A 25,215-nucleotide genomic window follows, 5' to 3' on the forward strand; every position below is an offset into this window, starting at 1 on the left:
TTATGCACTGAGAACCATTTAAAATGGCCTGAAATTCTCCCTCTGGCCCTATTTTATCTTAGAAGCAGGCCTAGAGGAGACTTACATATTTCACCATTTGAGATGCTTTTTGGACATCCACCTATACAAGCTAAGCCTTTCTTCCCGGCTTATACATCGCTATTAGGGGGAGATATTACTATTGCTTCCTATATACAGGAGTTACAGCACAAACTACGTGAACTTCATGAATCTGGAGCTGCAGTACAAGCTGGACCATTAGACTTTTCTCTGCATGACCTGAACCCAGGAGATAAAGTTTATATCAAGAATTTCAAGTGAACTGGAGCAACTCAACCTTCATGGGAAGGACCATTCCAAATATTATTAACTACTCCAACATCTATAAAGATTGGAGAAAGAGACTCTTGGATTCACTGCTTACATGTGAAGAAAGCATCTTCTGCTGAGACTGATTGACTGTATCCTATCATATGAATTGTGACTCTATCTTATCATATGAATTGGAGATAATAATCCATAGACAAATGGATGCTGTTTTTTCAAGAATACATTGAATTACTGATTTTTTCCTTAATTTTATTATTTATTTTCTTTTATTTTTCGATAAGAATATTTTATTTTTTTCTCATTTTTTGTACTGAAGGTACACATAATTAATATTAATATTTTTTCCTGCAGTAATACAAGTTAATATATATACTCTTGCTATAATATCAATATATGCCTAAAAGCTTTAAACTATGGGAACCTGCCATTTATTGATAAAATATTATAGGACTGTGATTAATGTTTGTGTCTGATTCCAGGAAAAGGGATAAAAACAAGGAGCACAGACTAAACCTGAATAGTGCCAATAGAGCACACAAGAAATATTAAAGTGAGACTCGAGGTTGCGACGCTTAACTTATGTTTAAGTCGTAGGACTTCCTTGTATCTACACTCTTTAAGAAGTACTCAAACAAGTACAAAGCTTGACTATCATGCTGGCTCCCTATATCCCTGAGAATGACAAAAAAATCAGATGAGGGAATGACATTTCCCCATCAAAATAGAATTCTAATTCTTTTCTTCTTATATTATGGCAACTTCCTATAGTCTTGGCTACAAATGGCTAAGTGAAATATTACTGCATTCTGTCCTACATACTTGTGGGATAGAAATTAATTTAAACTGGACCTATACAAGGCCTATTTTGAATTTTTCTCATGTTTTTGATTATTTTTCTATTCTTTTGATAATTGACACATACACCCCCATAACTGAACATTGCATTCTGAGCTAAACTTGATATTTTTTAATACTTACTTCAGGGGGGATTGTATTTTTAAAACTTAAGAATTTTTGAGAATTTTTTTGTTTGAGATTGTATTTTTATAAAAATCCAAGAATTTTGAATTTTGTTTAAGATTTTACTGTTATAAAAAAATCAAAGATTTTGATTCTGTTCGAGAAAGAAGCTTGAAACTTTTATATCCAGAGAATGAACTGTTGCAGAAAGATGCCGAAAACCTACACTTCATCAAGAAGATCAAGAATGAACTTTGGATATGATTGATTGGACTAAACTTTTGATTGAACATTTATTGTAATTGTACACATTTATGCCAAAAGGGACTGCCCCTAATTTGGCTTTCTGTCAATGCGCCTAGCAAAACATTGGTTTTGCTTTCTTTTCTTTTCTATTTCCTCTCTCACTACTCTAATTTCTCTTAGAAAATTGAATATTGTGTATATCTATATTTAGAAGTGCATTTAGAACTACAAAATGATTATGTTAAATGATCAATGGGGAGACTAGTCTCCCAATGATCATCATTTTTCAAATTTCTTAGACTTATGAATGTTGGAAATTTCCCCATTGGGAAATTTCATACTTGGAAAAAATTTCCTACTGATAGTAAGAACTCTATTGAAATGTGAAACCCCTTGGCATGGGAGGATCCTTCTCCTCCCTACTTAAGACTACTTTAGGACAGAAACCTTTTGCTAAACAATGGAAAGGTCTTTGACCTATGCTTAAGCATAGAACAGGAAGTTCTTTGAGTCATGATTGATTTTAGAATTGATACAATAGAGATACTTGGAATGACAGAACCAGGTCTTGGAACTTACAATCTCCACCCTACTCAGTCTAACAGGATTTAGGAAGGGCTGTAGCATAGATCAAGATTTAATTATTTGAGAATGTGACCTGCAACAGACATGTGCAGAGGAGGCAGACCTCTGGGCGGGCCTGGGTTGAGCTGGAGCCACTATTGGCACAGGGAAGACATCAACAGTGATTGGTGGATGTGAGAACTGAGGGGAGGGGATTTGGATGGTTTCCTTAAAGATAGCGGGGTCTGAGGAGAGAAGAGGAGAGTTTTTTGCTCTGGAAGGAGGTTTTGCTCTGAGCGAGGTGGCTCTGAAGGAGGACTGAGGAGGTTGCTCAGTTGGAGGACCAGGAGAGAAGCCTGGCTCTGAAGGAGGAGAATTCTCTGGAAACATTTCTTGAAAGGAGGCTCTCTTTAAGGTGGAGCCTGAGGTTGGCATGAGAAGCCTTACCTAGAGAGATCTTGGGTGAGTGATAAAACCAACTGACTGATTTATTCATTCTTATTCCTTTCTTACTTTCTCTCTTTTTCTATTGATTAATCAGTGTATTATAAATTAAATTTCTCTATAAAACCCAGTTGGCTTGGGCATATTCATAAATTGGGAATATATTCCCTGGCGACCATCTTATATTTATATAAAACCAAGACACAGTAGAAAACATATTTCAGCGGTCATAATTGATATATATATTTCCCTTGCTCCCAAACATTTTAATTATCACATATGAAACAAGATATATATTGCAAATACTAGAGAAATTACATGGAGGAAATAAAGTAAAGAGCACTATGTTTCCATCCGCATTTGGATCCTATCTCTTCTGTGGTGGTAGATATCTTTTTTTGTCTTTTGTCCGTGGTAGTTATCCTTGATTCTTGCCTTGTTGATAATAGTTAAATCATCCACACCTGATTATCATACATTATTATTGTTACTGTGTAGAACATTCTCTTGGTTTTGCTCACTTCACTTTGCATCACTTCATATGCCTGTCCAAGTTTTTTTTTGTGATTATCTTATTTTCTCATTTCTTATAGCATAATTATATTGTCTATTTTCCAATACATATATTTAAAATGTGTTATATTTTATCTATAAACTTCCTCATGGCAAGAAAAATATATCATTCATCTTTCTATCATTGGCAACACAGCATATTATGTATTTCATAAATTACTCATATACAATGAACTCAAAAATGTTGTTGAAATGAGATGGATATAATATAATTATAATAATGATATATCTGTGTAATAATTTACATATATAGATAGAGAGAGAGACACACACACACAGACATCAAAAGAGAGAGAGAGAGAGAGAGAGAATATAAAGGAATTTCTACGCTCTATCAAGACAGTCAGATAATACTATTCCCAATTTTTAAAAAATGACCATTAATTCCATTTAGTCATTAAAAGAACCACAATTTCAGAGAAGCAGATATCTAGTAGTTATGGTTCTCCTTATGCATTATTTAACCTTGTAAAAATTAAAATGAATTTGATACCTAATACAGTCAATAATTTCATTTGATAATGGCGGTCATCATGTGATGATAGAAATGCTATTTGCTCCTCCTATTCCTACTTTTCACTTATTGTAGTATTATAGTATTTCCTTTATTATTCGCCATTGTCATGTTCATTCTCACTCTATTGAGAGGCAATATAATATAGTGGAACATTTCCTGGACTTGATGGTTTCAGATCCTGTCCATGTCACTAATAAGCTGATTCATTTTCTTTGGAAGCTCAGTCCAAATGCAGCTTCCTACATGATGTCTTTCCATATCACCTCTCCAACAGAATCACTTTGTATTTATATTGTATATACTTATTTTGTATATAGCTACATGTGTATAATATTATCTCCCTAAAAGAGGGTAATTTATTTGAAAGAAGATTCTGTTGAATTTTTGTATTTGTATCCCCAAAGGCTAATATAGTACTGATATATCTTTGGAACTTAATAAATGCTTGTCGATTGATTGAATGATTGTTGTGTTGTTTCCTAGGTGTTCCAGATTGCATATGTAATTGTGAAAGCATCAAACTCACCACGACCTGGAAATTGGATTTTGGAACGCTCTCTAGATGGTGTTGAATACAAACCATGGCAGTACCATGCTATCACTGACACGGAATGTTTAACCCGATATGGCATTTATCCACGCACTGGCCCACCATCATATGCAAAAGATGACGAAGTGATATGTACTTCATTTTATTCCAAGATCCACCCACTGGAAAATGGAGAGGTAATATTGGAGTTGTTTCTATCATTGAGATGACAAAATAGTTTGAAAGAAATAAGTAAATCATTTTAATTGTGTTTAAAAAGCAGCATGAGATTTTACAGACATTGAAGCAAGTTATTTAAATTTGTAAATATAGACTAAATAGTATTGTGGTAAATCTATGGAGATATTTCTTACAATTCCAGTGTAGACTATACAAGAAGAAATATCCATAAGTTATTGCATGAGTTACTTAAATTTGACAAAAAAAACATTTTCTGATGGTGAGTTATTGATTGGAGTGAGTTATTGAAGGAGGATATATAATCGTCTTCTCTGAAGCAGTTTTGAAAAAAAATATTTCATTTGAAATTTATATGTGCCTGTTCTGAGGATAGAATACCTAACTGTAATGAAACATAACCCCGAGGGTAGAGACCAAATAGAAACTTCCTCAGCTGGATCCATCAATATTTGCTTGCTTTATTTTTTACTTCTACCACTTGGGGAGAGAGGAAATTTTCTTTTTTCTCCTTCTAAGACAACTTTTTAGTTATTCTTTCGTACATTCCCCCTGTTCAGTACACAGAAGTATCCATGCTTAGTATAAAATATATAATGTAAGAGATCCTCAGAGTATGAATTAAAAGAGCATTAGGATGGCCAGAGGTACCCTCATTCCTATTAACCACACTATTTAAAATATCAATCAGTACATTTAAAGTATCTCTTTCAACCATTCAAATCATAATGCTTTTCCTCTAATCTAGGCTCTAGGGTCACTCTTCATCAATCACTAGTTTACCCTTACCTGTGCCCTCATTCCATTCTCTTTTATAGCTTCTTTGGATTTTGATTTGGGTCTCTTTTCCAACTTCATTTTCAAGTTATAAATCTTCTAACTGCCTGGATACCTCCTAAAACCTCTTTTCCTTTCCTTTTGTCATCTTGCTCTATGTATTTGAAATACTATCTTTATGTTCCTCATTTTATAAAAGATCATCTTTTGTCTAGAATGTTTCTCCATCCTCTCCCTTATGGATAAATAAATGAATAAAATGAAATTAATTAATTGATTTAAGAAATATGTGCCAGGCATTGTGCTAAGCTTTGAGGGTACAAAGACATAAATAATAATATCTTCTGTCAAAAAGCATGTATTTTCATAAGGAAGACCATTTATATAGGGAAGTGGTGACTGGGAAGGAAATTTCCATCTGGGAACAAATAGGTGAGCAGATATATAGGGAAACCAATTAATATTCCCTTTCCACAAGCAATGCTTTTATTGATTTGATTATTGGGGTATAGAGGAGGTGAAAGAGTATTCATGTTATGAGGGGCAACTGGCAAGATGATTTGGTCAGATGACTCAACAACATGAGAAAGTGAATCAGAGTCTGGGATCTAGTCCTAGCTAGTAGATATAAATTGGAGCCCCCTTTGCCCTTACTCAATCAGTAATCAAGAGTGCTGGGCTATTGTATTGTAACTTCAATGACAATTGAATTAAGTTCTCTCAGGATATGGAAATCCCTATCTTGTGTGGTGGAGGCAGTCCAGGCAGGGAGAGTCAGGGTAACAGTGTTGACAGATGGCGAGGCAGTCTGCATGAATTTCTGGATACACTATGAAGATGAAGTGAAAATCTGTGCCCTGTTTTATAGCACCTATCTCACAGAGGTGTTGCAATGATCAAATGAGAAAAGATATGTAAAGTTCTTCACAAATCTAAAGTGCTATATGAATGTTAATTATTTTTTAAAATTTAAAACATTTTATTACACAATTTTGGACAATTTTTCCCTGACATTTTACAATTCAGATTCACTCTCCCTCCCCTTCCTCTTCCCTGTTGGTGGCAAACAGTCTGGTATAGATTATACCAGTGTTTTCATTCCATACATATTTACATATCCCTCACACCATGACAAAAGACATAATATCACAATACATAATGTAAAAGACTCATGAAGCAAATAAAGTGAAAGATGGAGTGCTTCAATCTGCAATCAGATAAGAGAAGATTTCTTATGGCTGTGAATAGCATTTTTTTAAAAATTAAGACTCCTTCACCATTATATTACAAACTTATTTACTGATAATAGCTTTAGTTCTTCACAGTTAATCATGGCACAATATTCCTATTACTGTATATACTGTTCTCCTGGTTCTGCTCACTTCACTTTGCATTAGTTCATATATATATATATGTCCAGGTTTTTCTAAACTCATTGTGTTCATCATTTTTAATGGCACAATAGTATTCCATTTCAACCAAATATCATAATTTGTTGAGCCATTCCTCAACTGATGAATACTTCCTTAGTTTCTATTTGTTTTCCACTACAAAAAGAACTGATAAAATATTTTTGTGCAAGTAGATCCTTTCCCTCGTCTCTAATCATTTTGGGATACAGATACATTAGTAGTATTTCTGGATCAAAGAGCATGCATAGTTTTATGATCTTTTGAGAAAGGTTCCAGATTGCTCTCTAGAATGGTTATATCAGCTTATAGTTTTACTAACAGTGTATTAGTGTTCCAATTTTCCCACATCCCTTCCTACATTTCTCATTTTCCTTTTCAGTAGTATTATATGATAGATATGAGGTGGTATCTCATAATTTTTGTAATTTTCATTTCTCTAATCAATAGGGAACTGGAGCATTTTTTCAGTTGACTATAGATACTTTATGTTACTTCATCGGAGAACTCTCTCTTCAGATAGTTTAACCATTTCTCAGTTGGGAAATGCTTTGTATCCCTATCAATTTGATTCGATTCTCTATGTATGTGAGAAATTAGTATTTTAAAAATCTCTTTTCCTTTGTCCCTTCTAGTTTTTCAGAGATACCTGAGAGAAGTTTCATTAAATTGTCTTAATATTTTCTCATTCACAACATATATTACATCAGTAGCATTGTCACACATACAGATACATATTTAAATGTTATCAAACAACATATGTGTTTCAGAGAACAAGTCCCTCCTTTATGCATTTGTTTTAAAAGGGGACTGGAAATAAAATTTGACTATAGATCTCTTATGTTCTTTCCTAGGCTAGTGGTAATATGAATCTGTATCAAATGCCTCACCAATTTTCACTCCTTCAGTCCAAAAATGCAAGATTTTTTGGGGGAGGGGGCATTTTCCAAATATCATTCTCAGCAGAGAGATCTCAATCTGCCAACTGACAAAGACTCAAATATAGTGAGTCAAACAGCTGTTCAACCTACTATATGCCAGAGGCATACAATTCTAGGCCAACTTGGCTCATGGGTGTGGGAGTAGATAGTGGAGGACAGAGAAATGAATGTACTTAAATTAAGTTGGGTTTTTTGGAGCTTACCTTCTTCTAGTTCTTGTACAAATATAATAGTTAAACCATCCAGTCTGTATTTTATCCCTTCCTCATCTTTTTGTTTCTTTGTTATTCATTGTTTTTATTCACCCTAGATGAATATAAGGAAATATATTTACTGGAAAAGAATACATATTTATCACACCCAAATATTACTTTTCCCACAATGACTTAATAAGCCTAGAATAAAGAAAAATATTTACAGATCTTACCCAATACACTCAATATCTGTAAGAACAATTATGAGCAACTTTTTTAGTACAAACTAGCTTTCTAAGGAAAGGCTAAAAACACCCCCAAATTCAGAACATGACAGTGTCAGATATTTTTGGTGGTTGAAGGAACTTTGAAGATCATTTTACAGATCATAAAATGAAAGAATTGAGTGTTATGTTAAAGTAATTTGCCCAAGATCTCATAGCTAATGTTGGAGCTGAAGGTTCAACCTAAATCTCATTCTTTTTCAATTAAAGCTGTGAGAATAGCTGGTTTGAATGGTGGCTTTAATTACCACTTTTAATAAAGGCTATTATCTAATGTCAAGTTTAGAAGTAGAAATAACTGCTGAGTTTGGCAAGTTACATAATTATAGAACTCAAACTCAAGGGACCCTAGCATTCATGAAGTCCAGCCCAATGCTTTTGCTATAATTCATTTAAGAATCCATTTAAAGTAGTGATATGGAGAGAGGAACATACTAACTCCCAAGCCCTAATATGCAACTTTTTGTGTCCTATCAGAACTAAATCATCTTCTATACAACTTCAACCCATTATTCCTTTCTCTGCTTTCTGGGGCCAAGCTATACAATATCTTATCACTCTTTTGTATGATGGCCCTTCAAATATTTGGAGAGACTTGCTATGCTATACTCTCTACCCACCTCCACCCTTATTTTCTCTAATTTAAACATTTCCATAACCTTTATATGATATTTAAATTGAAAGATTTTGAGGTTCATGGCAGAGTTCAGTGAAATTAGAACATTCTGTATTTTTTGCACTATGATACTTGTTCTGATGCCTCCTGAGATTATAACATATCACATCATTGACCTATACTGCTCTCTCGATTTATTAAAACCCTGTTTTTCATTTAACTGCTATTAGAACTGACTTCCTCCACATTGTTCTCGTAAAGCTTATGTTTAATATGATATTTAACATTTTTATTCTGAATTGAGGAAGCACTAAATAAAATGAACACTTCTTTATGAAGTAAAATAGGCAAAGGGAGTGGTACTTGAGAATGGGAATCTCTATTATGTATAACTTGATTTCCATTTTAAGTACACAATAAATATAACATGTAAATTTCAAAACTTCTCTGATTCTATATGTTTATTTCTTTTTCAGTTCAAGTAGAGGACTTTGCATTTATCATCACAAAAAACAATTTTATTTTGTCAGATTTATTTTTCTAGCCAACATAGAGCATTTTATATTCTTCCATGCAACACATTGAGTATCCCTTTCAGTTTTCTGTTACTTGAATATTTGATAAACTTCCTATCTTTGACTTCTGTTACTACTAATTGTTATCAAGGTTTAGGACAGATGCCTATGATACTCAAATAAAGACTTCTTACCAACTTATATAAAACTATTAATGACTATTCTTTAAACCAGTTTTGAATTTATCTGAAATATGGCATAGCCTGCAGTCTATCTTTTCTGGAGGAATATAAAGACTAAAATGTTTCTGATAACCTAGGAACACTATCTACAGCATTGCCCTTAAGTGTAGTAACCCTCTTAAAAGTGCAGTATCCTCATACGATCTATTCTTCATGAGTCATATTGCTTCTTAATGATAAGCACTATCCTTTCAAGATCATTCTTTTTCTATTTACTCAAAAGTTTCCATTAATTGAAATCAACTCAGTGGTTTGAAAACTATTATTTTTCCTTAAAGCAAAGGAGAAAAAAAACCTAGTATACATTTGCCTTTCTGGAGTCCTAAAACGTTATTTTCCCCATATCTTTCAAAGATCCCATAAAATAGCTCAGGACATTTCTCTGTCAGTTATTTCAGTACAACAGGATAGAGTTTGTAATTTAGCCTGGTGACTTGAACTCATAAAAGACTGCTAGGTACACTCTTACCATCTTCTTACTTAATCTGAATCCCACCTCCATACTATATATATATATATATATATATATATATATATATATATATATATATATATATATATATATATAGTTATATCTCTTCTAGTCTGATATAATAACTTTTCTTGGCAGAGAAAGCAAAAAAAAAAAGAAAAGGAATTGAGAGGTTCTGTCTTTTCTCTATTAACCTCAACTCTTGTCAGCTAAAGACCCTGTGCAATGGTCTAATTATTTCTTTGACCTTCCTATATTTTCTCAATATATCTTTAAAAACAAAAACAAACCTTTTTGTTGTCACTAGTATTCATTGCCATTCTTAGTTCATTCTGAGCTTTAGTGACACTAAAATTATTCTTATTCCATCGTGTCATGCCTTTATATGCATCTTTGTTACACTCCATGACTTCTTTCTTCTACATATGCAATTTGAAAATACAAATTGGTCTCTATACAGCTCAATTTTTTATCTCATTGGAATTGTTTCTATTTATGTCTTCTGAATTTCCTTTTTAAGACCTTCTCAACTTTGGACTCACTTCCCTAATAGAATTTTAGGTCTTGAAATATAATCTACCTTTTATTTGAACCTTATAAAATCTACTTTATAAAATAAATTTAAGTTCATCAGTCCATGGTATTAATGAATGAATGATTCAATAATTTATTAAGTGCCTTCTATGTGCGGAGCTCTGGAAATACACATAGAAAAACAAAACAGTTCCTACTCTTTTTCTTTTTCAGAACTGATTTTATTTGGTTAGGTAACTGACTGAGGGAGTCTCATTTGTAACCAAGATGGAAATCACAGTATGATGTTACAATACGCTTTAAAATATATCTGTATGTATAGAAATTTGTAAATAGATGTAAACATACATTAATTTTCAAGGTCCAGTTTCCATTCCCTTGTTTCCCTCCAGCATAACAAGCAAACAAACAAGCCAGAAATTCGGCAAGGCCAACTTGTCCAAAACAATTTTAGAACTAAAGGACTGAAAATAGAACCAAGAATGTCTGACAACAGCATAATGTCTTGCTGGAGAGAATTACTGAAGGGAAACAGAGTTTTGACTTTAGATGATATTGGAATATTTAAAACTTATTTTTCAGTAAAAGTAGGTACTGATTTTTAAAAGGAAATTTACTCCTTACAGATAACTATTGAGCCAATATGGCTGGTTAACATGTTCATTAGTATAAAGTTTTCCAGTGCAGTAACAACTGACTTTAAATTAATCAAGTGTATAAAGTTAGATAATTGGCATTGCAATAGCTATACAAGAAGCCTGTTTGGAATTTTGAATCCATTACTACAGAAGGCCCACTAGAGTTCAAGTTCATCATTCCATTCCCTTTCTGTACTGCAGCTGTCTAGCATTATACAAGGTACCCTGCTGTTCAACGATTTTGCCATTTAAACTATACTTCAAAGGTAAGTGATTAAAAAAACAAAACAAAAAAATTGGGTTTTCATTTTTACAAAAAGGGGTGAGAGAGAAAATAGGCATCATGTTATCTCATCCAAGCTGCACGTCCCAATCCTCTCACGGGAGACATGCCAGGAAGTGGCACCTCCTGGTGACACCTGGGAGCACAGCTGGAGGAGAGTAACTGGCAAGTGGCATTCCAAGCCCTGGAGGAAGGCGAGGAGGAACAGCATGAGTTGGAGGCAATAGTGGAAGTAGAAAATTGGGGTTGTATGTTGGAGGTGGAAGATATCCAGGGGTTGGTGGAGGAATGTTGGGAGGTGGAAATGATGCTGGGGGAGGTGCAACAGGTGGAGGAGGGTTAGGAAAATATACATGAGGATGGTATGGCAAGTGAGTGGGTGGTCCATATGCTGGAGGCCCCATAGGCTGTTCCTTCTGTCTTCATCATGAATTGCAGACTTTGATAACTCTCTCCTGACATGTAGGAATTTGTAGTTGACATCCCAGTAATGTAGCTGGAAGGTGGGGGGGGGGGGGGAGTGGCGGTGAGGAAGAATAGGTGGCTGATGTACAGGGGCAGAATGACTACGAGGAGGAATCTGGACTTTTGGTAGATCTCCAGCTTCCACTGTGTCAGTCTGCTCGCCCTCTCCCATTGAAACTGCAATTGTCAGGGTTGGCTTATGTTCACTTATCTCTTAAACTGCCTAGGAGGGCTAGGCTGAGCAGATGGTTTCTTAGACTGTTGTGTTTGCTGCTGCTGCTGCTGCTGTGCTATCTGCTGGGACTCTTTCTATTGAGGCTGTGACTGTTCAGAACTTTGAGATTGCTGTTACTGTTATACTGAGGGCACTTGAGGTGTTGACTGAAGAGATGGTGGTTGCTACAATTGATGAGGAGTATGATGAGACATCTGCTGTTTTCCTTGTGAATAGAGATCTAGGATCTTGTGGCAAATATCTTCTAGTACATCAAGAGGAACATCTTGAACAAACTGTTCCCAACATCTCCTGTACATTGGTTTTGATGTCCATTCCTGTATTTCAAATTTGCATAAGCAGCCTGCCAAGTACATGACTGCAACTGCTATGATCTCAGGTTCCCATTGTAGTGATAATGTAGTATACAAATTGTCATTTACAAAGATTCATGCCATTTGAACCAAGTTCTGAATTTTGTTTTTATCAACTTTGAGTTTAGCACATTTGAGGAGAAATTAGTACGGATATCCCACTTACAAATCAAATTTTATGGTCTGCAATAAGATCCTTTCCAGAACCATAATTTCTTCCTCCAAACTGGCCAAACTATACATCATTTAATAAGCTATGAGCTATTTTGATGATATCTTTACATTTTTTAGGCATTTCTTCTACTTTCCCTGCCAAAAAAGAGATAGCATGCTCCTGCCACATATCTTGGGAATTGGTTGGAGGAATGAAACATATATAAGCAATGAAAATAAATTTTCCAGTGGCCAGGGTATCATAATGTAGTCCCAAACGTGTTCCTATATCAAAGCTGAATCTGGTACCTTCTCGGCAGTACTGGGCTTCAGTAGCTGGATCCAGTCCTTCTAACTGTGAAGGTGTATGAGCCAAGTCTTTTTTTATCTCAGTACCAGCATGCTTTTGTGTGGTCCAGGTTTGCTGAAGTTACTGAAGGGCTGGAATTTTCTTTATTCTCCTTCATTTATTGAAGTAAACTTGTTCTTATTCAAAAGGTTTCCTGAAAAGTCAGAATCATGACTCTTGTTCATGTCCTCCCAGAAACCCTCCAATGACGGCTCAAAGCCTTCATTTGGGTGATTTAGTTTGAAATTAGTATTAGTGAAGAATTCAGAATGTCCATCTCTTCTTATCATATATTCACTGAAACCTGCCACCTCCTGAAGTGCTCCTTGGTGACATCTCTCATTGCTGATGGTGGCCATTTTGGACCAAAGCAGTTCCTACTCTTAATAAGCATATATTCCATTGGGAGAGATGATATATGAGGTATAAATCCAATTCAAGAAACATTTATTAAGACCTGTTTAAGGGTGTCAGGCACTAAGATAAGCAATGGGGATGAAAAAGAGGCAAAAGATAGTCTCTGCATCATAGGATTTAATAATCTAATTTGAAAGACAACAGACTATATATATAATATATATGTAAGTGTGTGTGTGTGTGTGTGTGTGTGTGTGTATAAATGGCAAACTAGAATGAACCTTTGAGGCCTCTAGTCCAACATCCTTATTTGACACATTAGGAAACTGATATTCTGATACATTAAATAACTTGACAAAGGTCATGCCAATAGTACTGGAGGTGACATTTAAACCAAGGTCTCCAGACTCCAAAGTCAATGCTCTTTCTACATTATTCTCACTTCTCCACAAGGTTTCTACCATGTTTATTCTAACAATCATTGTGTTGTGCTTTCTGTGGGCTAGACACAACTAGCACAATGCTGTCAGTGGTGGAGAGGATCTTCAAATTTAAAGAAGTCTAAACAAGAGCTATTGCCACTAGCATTTACAATTTCCTCATTGATAGTTTTACCTGAGTGATTACCTATCACCACTGCTGCTTGGTCTCTTGAAAAAGGACTTTGGTTCCTGCCACAGCTCTAGTATAGCTCAGAGCAGTCAAATCCAGCTTGTTAAGGTTCATGTCCAAAATAATATTCCTTCTTGCCAAGTTAGTCCAAGAAGTTAGAACCCTTATCCTAGAATTCCCTTTCAAGGGCAGGAAGAGCTTGAAATTAGGACTAGAGGGGCCTGTAGTTGTATTGTCAGTCTGCTAGTTTGGAAATTGCTATCTTGTGATTTTGTTGGATATGTGTGCACATGTATATTCACCTACATACATAAAACAAAAATACAAATTATTAAATTTTATATAATCATTAGTTACAAATTTATTAACTATAAATGTTGATAAAATATACATATATGTATTATACATATATAAGTATATGAAATTAATATAATGAATATATATGATCAATCTTTTTTCATACAGTTTACCATAGGAAAATGTTTGACAAGTGGCAGCAGGATATATTTTAGTCACAGTACATTTTGTATTAGAGGGAAGGCTATTTTCTCATAATGGACTAATTGCTAAGCAGAACTCTTTCACTTCAAAATTTCTTTTTTCTTGGTAAATTTGTATTCATACTTCCTTATGGCAAAAGATAATTTTAACTGATGCTTTCCTTCACTTCTTTTTCTTATTCAAATCTATATTGCAAGGTTTCATGGAGCCTTCAATATTGTGCTTCACCTTTGTCTAATACATAGATCTTACATGCTTCTGTACTACATTTCTGATATCTAAACACTGGATCACTTTAGAAAATTATCTTTCTAGAAATATGAGGAAATATACCTAGAGAAAACAAATTCATGAAGAAGAAATACTAGATGATAGAAGAGGCACTATATAGTGTGGCAAGTAAAAGGTGAAAAGACTGAAAACACAAAGGTTTGAGCTCCTGCAGATATCGATTTAGTAAGCAATGCATGCCAATTGCATAATCAATCATGACCAGGACTTCCTTAGCTTTGGCACTCAATCTCTAACAGAGGACAAACAGATTTTTATGCATTTAAAGCAATTAATTAAATAAGACCAATTAATAAAAAAATAATTGACAAGGATACAAAATTAGGTAATCTGATTACTAATTGGAGAAAAGATTAGGGATTTTCCAAATTAAGAGAGGGAGAGAAAATAGGTATAATTCTCTCTGAAATAATAAAATATGGTGTTCCAATCCTCACAAGTGTCTGTATTGAATGGAAAGAACATGGGATCTACAAATGATTAACCAATATGTGGCCAGTTTTGGGTGATATATGCAATTGTGAGAAAATTCTTTGCATCAATCTTTGAATGTGACTGAGTTTCTGGCCAGCATAGCTTTAACCATTAATTAAGGGTCTCTAAGCAGCAGATAGAGGTGGTCCAGCTTTCCAGTCAAGCAGAGCTACTATCAAACAATGCAGTGAGGTTTTCTCACAATTGAATAAAGTTTTCTCACAAGACAGAAGTTGAACTAAATCCATAATTGAATAGAAAGGGAACTGAGCTAGTTCCAGAACTAGATGGAGCCAGTGTGGTTCACTCAATTTCCACTACCACCTGCTGTTCTAATTCTCTCAATTTCTATAGAAATGTATGTGCATATGTCATTGGATGCATTAAAGGAAAAAATCCTTTAGTATTTTGTCATTTTCTCTTAGGTAATATATTGTTCACTGCACAATTTCTGACAATCTTCTCATTAGTAATAATAAACTTTTCAAAAAGCTTTGAGTTATAAAAGAATCACAAAGCAATAGCATATGCATAGATATTTTAAATGGGGAGAAAAGTACTATTAGACTGTGCACAAATGGATGGATTCTAGCACCCACAGAGCAGGGCAACACTGACCTACACACTTCACAAAAGACATTAGAAATATTTTTCCTTTTTTATCATTTTGGTCAAAGAGATTTTGCTTTAAATTTTTTGGCTGTTTAGTAATAAAAATTTTAATTAAATTCAATAAAAAATTATTTTTATTACCTGCCTATTATGTTGAAGGCATTGTATTAGGCACTAGAGACACAAAGATAAAATAAAACAGTCATTTCCCTCAAGGTACCAGCTTCATACAGGTAAATGGAGTGATCTAAGAGAGCACAGATACAGTTTTTTTTTTCCTATAATTAAGTAGAGGTAGACTCTGTCAGAGATATATATGAGTATATATAGAGATACTTGTAAGAGAGGGAATAAAGGGACAAAGTAAGGATTGGACAGAGTGTGTCAAAAATATGAGGAGGGAGAAATCATTGGAGATTCAACAGGGGAATCAGTTAAACCATTATCTTGAGCTTTGAAGAACTCTAGAGCAATGAGGAAATATATTCTACACTTCTGGATTGCTGCAAAAGCACAAAAGAGATAGACCAACCATAGAATAAAGATTTTAATGAATAGATAGTAGCCTACTAGAACTCAGAGTGGGCAAAAGGAGTAATGAGAAGTCTGGAAAGGAAAGTTGGAGACAGAATTTGGATTTTCTATCTTTTTCTAAAGGGAATGGAGAGCTGCTGAAGTTTTGGGAGTGCTTTTTTAGCAAGAGAATTAAATGTTCAGAACTACATCTCGGGAAGATTATTTAGGCAGATGTATGCTAGGGGATAGAGTAACTGAAAGTGTGGAGATCATTTAAAAGATTATTATTATTGTACAGAAAGTGGGGCTGGGGAGGTTTAAACTAGGATGGATAGCCATATCAGTGGAGAAAAGTTAATAGATACAAAATATGAATGAGGGTCAGAATCAATAGAACTTATCAGGGGGCATCTAAGTTGCTCAGTGGATTGAAAGTCAGGCCTAGAGACAGGAGGTCCTAGGTTCAAATCTGGCCTCAGACACTTCCCAGCTCTGTGACCCTGGGCAAGTCAATTAACCCCCATTGCCTAGCCCTTACCACTCTTCTGCCTTAGAGCCAATACACAGTATTGACTCCAAGATGGAAGATAAGGGTTTTAAAAAAATATATAATTTATCAATTGATTCAATAAAGAGAATGAAAGAGAAGGACAAATCTCAGATGATTCAACAGTTACAAACTTGGATGAATTGAAAATAATGTTGTCAACTTCTGGTCAAGATGGAAGCTTAGAGAAAGGTAAAGTTCAGAGCTCCAGAAACCCTTCCTTACCGATCTCAAACTGAATGCTCCTAGGGCACCGGAATTCAAAACAAACAACAGAATAGACCCCAGGAACACTCCTCCTGGACCTGGATCAAAAGGTACAGCCCCCCAAAAGTCAGAACCCGAGATCACTCGGATCTAAGGGGTAGGCAAAAGGAAGATCCCAGGACCCATCCCCCCCCCAACCCAGAGTGCTGAATCCAAGGCAGCAACAGGTATCTCAGGGCAGGCAAAAGGCCCTCGGGAGCCAGCTATTCTGAAGGCCTCACCCTGAAAACAACCTGAACCAGTTGTGGGGGCACTCAGACAGCAGGGGAACAGAGAGAGAAGAGGGGAGCCTGTAGCCCCCTGACCAGATCCTTCCATCTGAGTCTCGCCTAAGGTCCCTGCCTCAGGGCATACTCAGTCTGAGGTTAATCCTGTCACCAGCCCTCAGAGCTCCTGGAAGCCACGGGCCCTCCCCTTCAGAGTGCAGGGTCATCTGAAACAACAATAACCCTCAGGGATGGCAAAAGGGCCTCAGAGCTGAAGGTTGCATCCTGAAAACAACCTGAGCCAGTCGAGGGGGCACCCAGACAGCAGGGAAACAGAGAGAGACAGGAAGAGCCTGTAGCCCCCTGACCAGTTCCTTCCATCTGAGTCTCACCTAAGGTCTCTACCTCAGGGTATACTCAGTCCAAGGTTAATCCTATCACCAGCCCTCAGAGCTCCAGGAAGCTAAGGCCCTCCCCCTCAGAGTGCAGTCTCCTCTGGCCAGCAAAGGCATTGAAATACATCTGAGAGTGTCAAGCCAGGCACAGAGCATAGAAGTAAGGCAACAGAGAAGCATCAGGAGGGAACTGAGGAGGGTAGTAACACTGAAACACCGAAACAACAGCAATTCCGGGCTTCCTGGGGAAGACAGACAGTTTGCCTGGGGATAAAGCCACTGAACACCAGACAGATAACAGAAGAGCCAGCCCCCCTCACTCAGATAGAGATGGCAAACAGCACAGAAGCAAAAAAAGCCTCAAAACAATAGGAAAAACAAGAAGGGGGCAACTTTGGACACGTTTTATGGAGCAAAAATACAAAATACAGAGGAGATAGAAGAGGAAACACAAGCAAATGCTCCGAAACCTTCCAAAGGAAATGGAAACTCTCCACAAACTTTTGAAGAATTTGAATCGAAAATGATCAAAAAGATGGAAGCCTTCTGGCAGGAAAAGTGGGAATTAATGCAAAATAGTTTCACACAACTACAAAACCGGTTTGACCAAACTGAAAAGGAAAACTAGGTTTTAAAGGTCAGAATTAGGCAACTGGAAGACAATGAGCAGGTAAAAGAGCAAGAATCAATAAAGAAAAGCCAAAAGATCAAGAAATTAAAAGAGAACATAAAATATCTCACTGACAAGGTGACAGACTTGGAAAATAGAGGAAGAAGAGATAATTTAAGAATATTTGGACTACTAGAAAATCCAGAAATAAACAGCAAACTTGAAATCGTAATACAAGGTATAATCAAAGAAAATTGCCCAGAGATTCTAGAACAAGGGGGCAATACAGCCAATGAAAGAGCTCACAGAACACCCTCTACACTAAATCCCCAAAAGACAACTCCCAGGAATGTAATTGCCAAATTCCAAAGCTTTCAAGCAAAAGAAAAAAAAAATCCTACAAGAAGCCAGAAAAAGACAATTTAGTTCTAAAGGAATGCCAATCAGGGTCACACAAGACCTTGCAAGTTCTACTCTGAATGATTGTAAGGCATGGAACATGATTTTCAGAAAGGCAAGAGAGCTGGGTCTTCAACCAAGAATCAGCTATCCAGCAAAACTGACTATATACTTCGAAGGGAAAATATGGGCATTCGACAAAATAGAAGATTTCCAACTTTTTGCAAAGAAAAGACCAGAGCTCTGTGGAAAGTTTGATATTGAAAAACAAAGAGCATGGAATACCTGAAAAGGTAAATGTGACGGAAAGGGAAAAGGAGAAAATTGTTATCTTTTCATTTATTCAAACTCTCTTCTATAAGGACTACATTTATATCAATCTATATATATTAATATATGGACAGTGTAATGTGTAAATAGGAGGAAAAGAAAAATCAAATAGAATAATCTTTCTCACACAAAGATTCACATGGGAAGGGGAGGGGAAGAAAACTCCTATAAGAAGGAGAAGAAGAGAGTTTTTACTTAAACCTTACTCTCAGGGAAATCAACTCTGAGAGGGAAAAACATCCAGATCCATTGGGATCTTGAATTCTATCTTACCCAACAAGGGTAGGGAGAAGGAAAAACCAAGAGGGCAGAGGGGGGAGGGAAAACAAAAGGGGAGAAAAGGAGGGGGGGAGGGGGATGGAATAAAAAGGGAGGGGCTAGAAAGGGAAACATATCAAGGGAGGGGACAAGGGGAACTGATTTAAAGTAAATCACTGGATTAAAAGGTTAGAGCTAAAGAAGAAAGGTTAGAAATAGGGAAGAATATCAAAATGCCAGAGAATTCAAAAGTCACAATCATAACTTTGAACATGAATGGGATGAACTCACCCATAAAAAGTAGACGAATTGCAGAATGGGTTAGAATCCAAAACCCAACCATATGTTGTCTTCAAGAAACACACATGAGGCGGGTAGACACCCGCAAGGTCAGAATTAAAGGATAGAGTAAGACCTTCTGGGCCTCAACTGATAGAAAGAGGGCAGGAGTTACAATCATAATATCTAAAAAGCCAAAGCAAAAATAGACCTGATTAAAAGGGATAGGGAAGGTAATTATATTTTGTTAAAAGGGACTTTAGATAATGAGGAAATATCACTAATCAACATGTATGCACCAAATAATATAGCACCCAAATTTCTAATGGAGAAACTAGGAGAACTGAAGGAAGAAATAGACAGTAAAACCATATTAGTGGGAGATTTGAACCAACCATTATGAAATTTAGATAAATCAAATCAAAAAATAAATAATAAGAAAGAGGTAAAAGAAGTGAATGAAATCTTAGAAAAATTAGAGTTAATAGACATATGGAGAAAAATAAATAGGGACAAAAAGGAATACACCTTCTTCTCAGCACCACATGGCACATTCACAAAGATTGACCATACACTATGTCACAGAAACATGGCATACAAATGCAGAAAAGCAGAAATAATAAATGCAGCCTTTTCAGATCACAAGGCAATAAAAATAATGATCGTACATGGAAAACCAAATCAAAAATTAATTGGAAATTAAACAATATGATACCCCCAAATCATTTAGTTAGAAAAGAAATCACAGAAACAATAATTTCATCAAGGAAAATGACAAAGGTGAGACATCCTTTCAAACCTTTTGGGAAGCAGCCAAAGCGGTAATCAGAGGCAAATTCATATCCCTGAAAGCTTATATTAACAAACAAGGGAGAGCAGAGATCAATCAATTGGAAATGCAAATAAAAAAACTCAAAAGCGATCAAATTAACAACCCCCAGCAGAAAACCAAACTAGAAATCCTAAAAATTAAGTGAGAAATTAATAAAATAGAAAGTGATAGAACTATTGATTTAATAAGTAAGACTAGAAGCTGGTACTTTGGAAAAAAAACAAACAAAATAGACAAAGTACTGGTCAATCTAATTAAAAAAAGGAAAGAAGAAAAGCAAATTAACAGCATTAAAGATGAAAAGGGGGACAGCACCTCCGATGAAGAGGAAATTAAGGCAATCATTAGAAATTACTTTGCCCAATTATATGGCAATAAATACACCAATTTAGGGGATATGGATGAATATATACAAAAATACAAACTGCCTAGACTAACAGAAGAAGACATAGAATTCTTAAATAATCCCATATCAGAAAATGAAATCCAACAGGCCATCAAAGAACTCCCTAAGAAAAAATCCCCAGGGCCCAACGGATTCACAAGTGAATTCTATCAAACATTCAGAGAACAGTTAATCCCAATACTATACAAACTATTTGACATAATAAGCAAAGAGAGAATTCGACCAAACTCCTTTTATGACACATACATGGTACTGATTCCAAAACCAGGAAGATCAAAAACAGAGAAAGAAAATTATAGACCAATCTCCCTAATGAATATAGATGCAAAAATCTTAAATAGGATACTAGCAAAAAGACTCCAGCAAGTGATTAGAAGGGTCATCCACCATGATCAAGTAGGATTTGTACCAGGGATGCAGGGCTGGTTCAATATTAGGAAAACCATCCACATAATCGACCATATCAACAAGCAAACCAACAAAAATCACATGATTATTTTAATACATGCAGAAAAAGCCTTTGATAAAATACAACACCCATTCCTATTGAAAACACTAGAAAGCATAGGAAGAGAAGGATCATTCCTAAAATTAATAAACAGTATATATCTAAAACCATCAGCCAATATCATCTGCAATGGGGATAAACTAAATGCATTCCCAATAAGATTAGGAGTGAAACAAGGATGCCCATTATCACCTCTACTATTTGACATTGTACTAGAAACACTAGCAGTAGCAATTAGAGAAGAAAAAGAAATTGAAGGCATCAAAATAGGCAAGGAGGAGACTAAACTATTACTCTTTGCAGATGACATGATGGTCTACTTAAAGAATCTTAGAGATTAAACCAAAAAGCTAATCAAAATAATCAACAACTTTAGCAAAGTTGCAGGATACAAAATAAATCCGCATAAGTCATCTGCATTTCTATACATCTCCATCATAATTCAGTAGCAAAAACTAGAAAGAGAAACCCCATTCAAAATCACCTTAGACAAAATAAAATACCTAGGAATCTATCTCCTGAGACAAACACAGGAACTATATGAACACAACTACAAAACACTCTCCACACAACTAAAACTAGACTTGAGCAATTGGAAAAACATTAACTGCTCCTGGGTAGGACAAGCCAATATATTAAAAATGACCATCCTACCCAAACTTATCTATTTAGTGTCATACCCATAGAACTTCCAAAAAATTTCTTTACTGATTTAGAAAAAACCATAACAAAGTTCATTTGGAATAACAAAGGATCAAGGATATCCAGGGAAATAATGAAAAAAAAAATACTAAGGAAGGGGGCCTTGCAGTCCCAGATCTCAAACTATATTACAAAGCAGCAGTCATAAAAACAATTTGGTACTGGCTAAGAGACAGAAAGGAGGATAAGTGGAATAGACTTGGGGCAAATGACTTCAGCAAGACAATATATGATAAACCCAAAGATCCCAGCTTTTGGGTCAAAAATCCACTATTCGATAAAAACTGCTGGGAAAACTGGAAGACAGTGTGGGAGAGATTAGGATTAGATCAAAACCTCACACCCTACACCAAGATAAATTCAAAATGGGTGACTGACATGAATATAAAGAAGGAAACTATAAGTAAATTAGGTAAACACAGAATAGTATACATGTCAGACCTTTGGGAAGGGAAAGACTTTAAAACCAAGCAAGACATAGAAAGAGTCACAAAACATAAAGTAAATAATTTTGACTACATCAAATTAAAAAGCTTTTGTACAAACAAAACCAATATAACTAAAATCCGAAGGAAAGCAACAAATTGGGAAGCAATCTTCATAAAAACCTCTGACAAAGGTTTAATTACTCAAATTTACAAAGAGCTAAGTCAATTGTACAAAAAATCAAGCCATTTTCCAATTGATAAATGGGCAAGGGACATGAACAGGCAGTTCTCAGCCAAAGAAATCAAAACTATTAATAAGCACATGAAAAAGTGTTCTACATCTCTTATAATCAGAGAGATGCAAATCAAAACAACTCTGAGGTATCACCTCACACCTAGCAGATTGGCTAACATGACAGCTATGGAAAGTAATGAATGCTGAAGGGGATGTGGCAAAGCAGGGACATTAATTCATTGCTGGTGGAGTTGTGAACTGATCCAACCATTTTGGAGGGCAATTTGGAACTATGCACAAAGGGCGACAAAGAATGTCTACCCTTTGATCCAGCCATAGCACTGCCGGGTTTGTACCCCAAAGAGATAATAAGGAAAAAGACTTGTACAAGAATATTCATAGCTGCGCTCTTTGTGGTGGCCAAAAATTGGAAAATGAGGGGATACCCTTCAATTGGGGAATGGCTGAACAAATTGTGGTATATGTTGTTGATGGAATACTATTGTTCTAAAAGGAATAATAAAGTGGAGGAATTCCATGGATACTAGATCAACCTTCAGGAAGTGATGCAGAGCAAAAGGAGCAGAACCAGGAAAACATTGTACACAGAGACTGATACACTGTGGTACAATCGAAGGTAATGGACTCCTCCACTAGGGTCAATGCAATGTCCCTGAACAATCTGCAGGGATCTAAAAAACACTATCCACAAGCAGAGGATAAACTGTGGGAGTAAAAACACTGATGAAAAAGCAACTGCTTGAGTACAGGGGCTGAGAGGAAATGACTGAGGAGAGACTCTAAATGAACACTCTAGTGCAAATAACAACAACATGGAAATGGGTTCGAACCAAGAACACATGTGATACCCAGTGGAATTGTGGGCAGGCTATGGGAGAAGTGGTGGGAGGGGGCGGGAGGACGAAAAGATAATGATCATTGTTTCCAATGAATAATGTTTGTAAATAACCAAATAAAATAATGTTTAAAAAGTAAAAAAAAAATAATGTTGTCCTTAACAGGAATAGAAAAGTTTGGAAGAGGGGTGAAGGCAAAATAATGGATTCAGTTTGCAGTTGAGATCCCAAAGGTAAATTCTTAAGAGATACCCAGCTGGCAGAATGAGATGTAAGGTTGGAGTTCAGTATAGAAATGCAAGCTGGATATACAAATTGGGTAGTCATCTTTATAGAGGTAATAATTGAACCTATGGGAATAAATGGGATCATGAAGGACTAGAGTACAGAGTGAATATTAATAATGATTCAAGGACTCAGTGATAAACTATATTTGAAATGTAAGTCCAACAGCTCACTTCTAATCTATGATGGACTATATAGTAGCTAAAATATATGATTCAGATGAAAAACATACCTCTGTGGGACATTTGTAATATCCAAATCAGGCTTTTTATTGCTGAACAAAACTCTCCTTTTTTTGTTTTGTTTTTGTTTTTTAGTTGCAATCTATAAGCAATAACATTTTAGTCATAGAAGAACAGGATGGGCTGCTTGTGCTACTGCCTCTTGGGGCCATGCAACTTGAAGCACAATATAGTTTTTTTTTTTCCTGTTCCATGATCCTCTCTTCCTCTCTGGCTTGGATTATTACTTTAATTTCCTTGGATTGTCACCAGAATGAGAACTAAATATTCAGGGTTGCCATGGTGATTTATGCTTCAATTCCTTCACACAGAGACCTTTAAGTTATTTACATAAAATTTGTTCCCCCATCTTGCCACAATCCCGTTATATACTTCTCGTCCATAAATAAAAGTAGAGCTTAGATTTTTGCCTTGATGCCATGATTGAAATATAACTGTCTTATCCAAAAATCCCTAGAGGGACTGACATTAATTCTCAGAGACACTTATTTTTGTCACCTGTCAGAGACACTTATTTTTGTCACAGAGAGCTTTGATTTTATTTTGATCTTTTGTGACAGAATTTTATATACACAGTTAGATTTCTTCTTTTTCTTCTTCTTTGTATCACTTGCTATCATGATTATTCTTAGAAGTGCAAATAATTGAGATTGTAGAAACTTCAGCCCAACAATGTACTTAAGAGAGTTTCTTAGATTTCCATTTTAAGTAATATTCCTAAGGAATTTTTGTATCATGTGTGTTTATGAGTATATATATATATATATATATATATGTATATATATATATATATATATATATATATGAAGTGGAATATAGAGGAAATTGGAGATAAGGAATCAGTTATGCTTACTCTGCCATTTCCTGGGGGAGAAAACCTTTGTTGGTATTGCTATTCTGTTTGTTTTTGTTCATCTATGTGGGTTACAGATAGAGCTTTTCCAGAAATAATTGTTTAATTCTTTTCAACTTCCTTTCCCTGAAAATAAACCCTACACTGAGGGTGCTTTATGAATACTTCACAAAGATCTGTAGTGATTTTGTTGCTCCTGCAAATCACAAACCCTCTATGTCTTACTAAATGGTTTTGTTATTAACTGATTCCTCTAAAATTCATGTCTTAGTGGTCAACTTTCTAGAGATGAAATGTCTCCAATTTAGCTACATGTTTCCTTGGGGGACACTAAGAGGAATATCAATTTAGAGTGAGAAAGGACCTTGGTAATCATGGGTCTGTTTCCTCAT

At 35.5% G+C, this 25,215-nt stretch overlaps 1 protein-coding gene and 1 pseudogene across 1 annotated transcript in view; one reads left to right on the plus strand and one right to left on the minus strand.

The window, feature by feature from the left end:
* Window positions 1-25,215, plus strand: part of LAMA2 (laminin subunit alpha 2) — a 923,420-nt gene that overhangs the window by 322,467 nt on the left and 575,738 nt on the right. Inside the window, exon 4 of the mRNA XM_056818751.1 lies at window positions 4,118-4,360. Within this exon, the coding sequence (XP_056674729.1) occupies window positions 4,118-4,360 (243 nt within the window). The remainder of the gene's footprint in view (window positions 1-4,117; window positions 4,361-25,215) is intronic.
* LOC103103953 (cyclin-K-like) lies at window positions 11,330-13,083 on the minus strand (annotated as a pseudogene).

Source organism: Monodelphis domestica, chromosome 2, assembly GCF_027887165.1.
Source record: "Monodelphis domestica isolate mMonDom1 chromosome 2, mMonDom1.pri, whole genome shotgun sequence".
Taxonomy (NCBI): Eukaryota; Metazoa; Chordata; class Mammalia; order Didelphimorphia; family Didelphidae; genus Monodelphis; species Monodelphis domestica.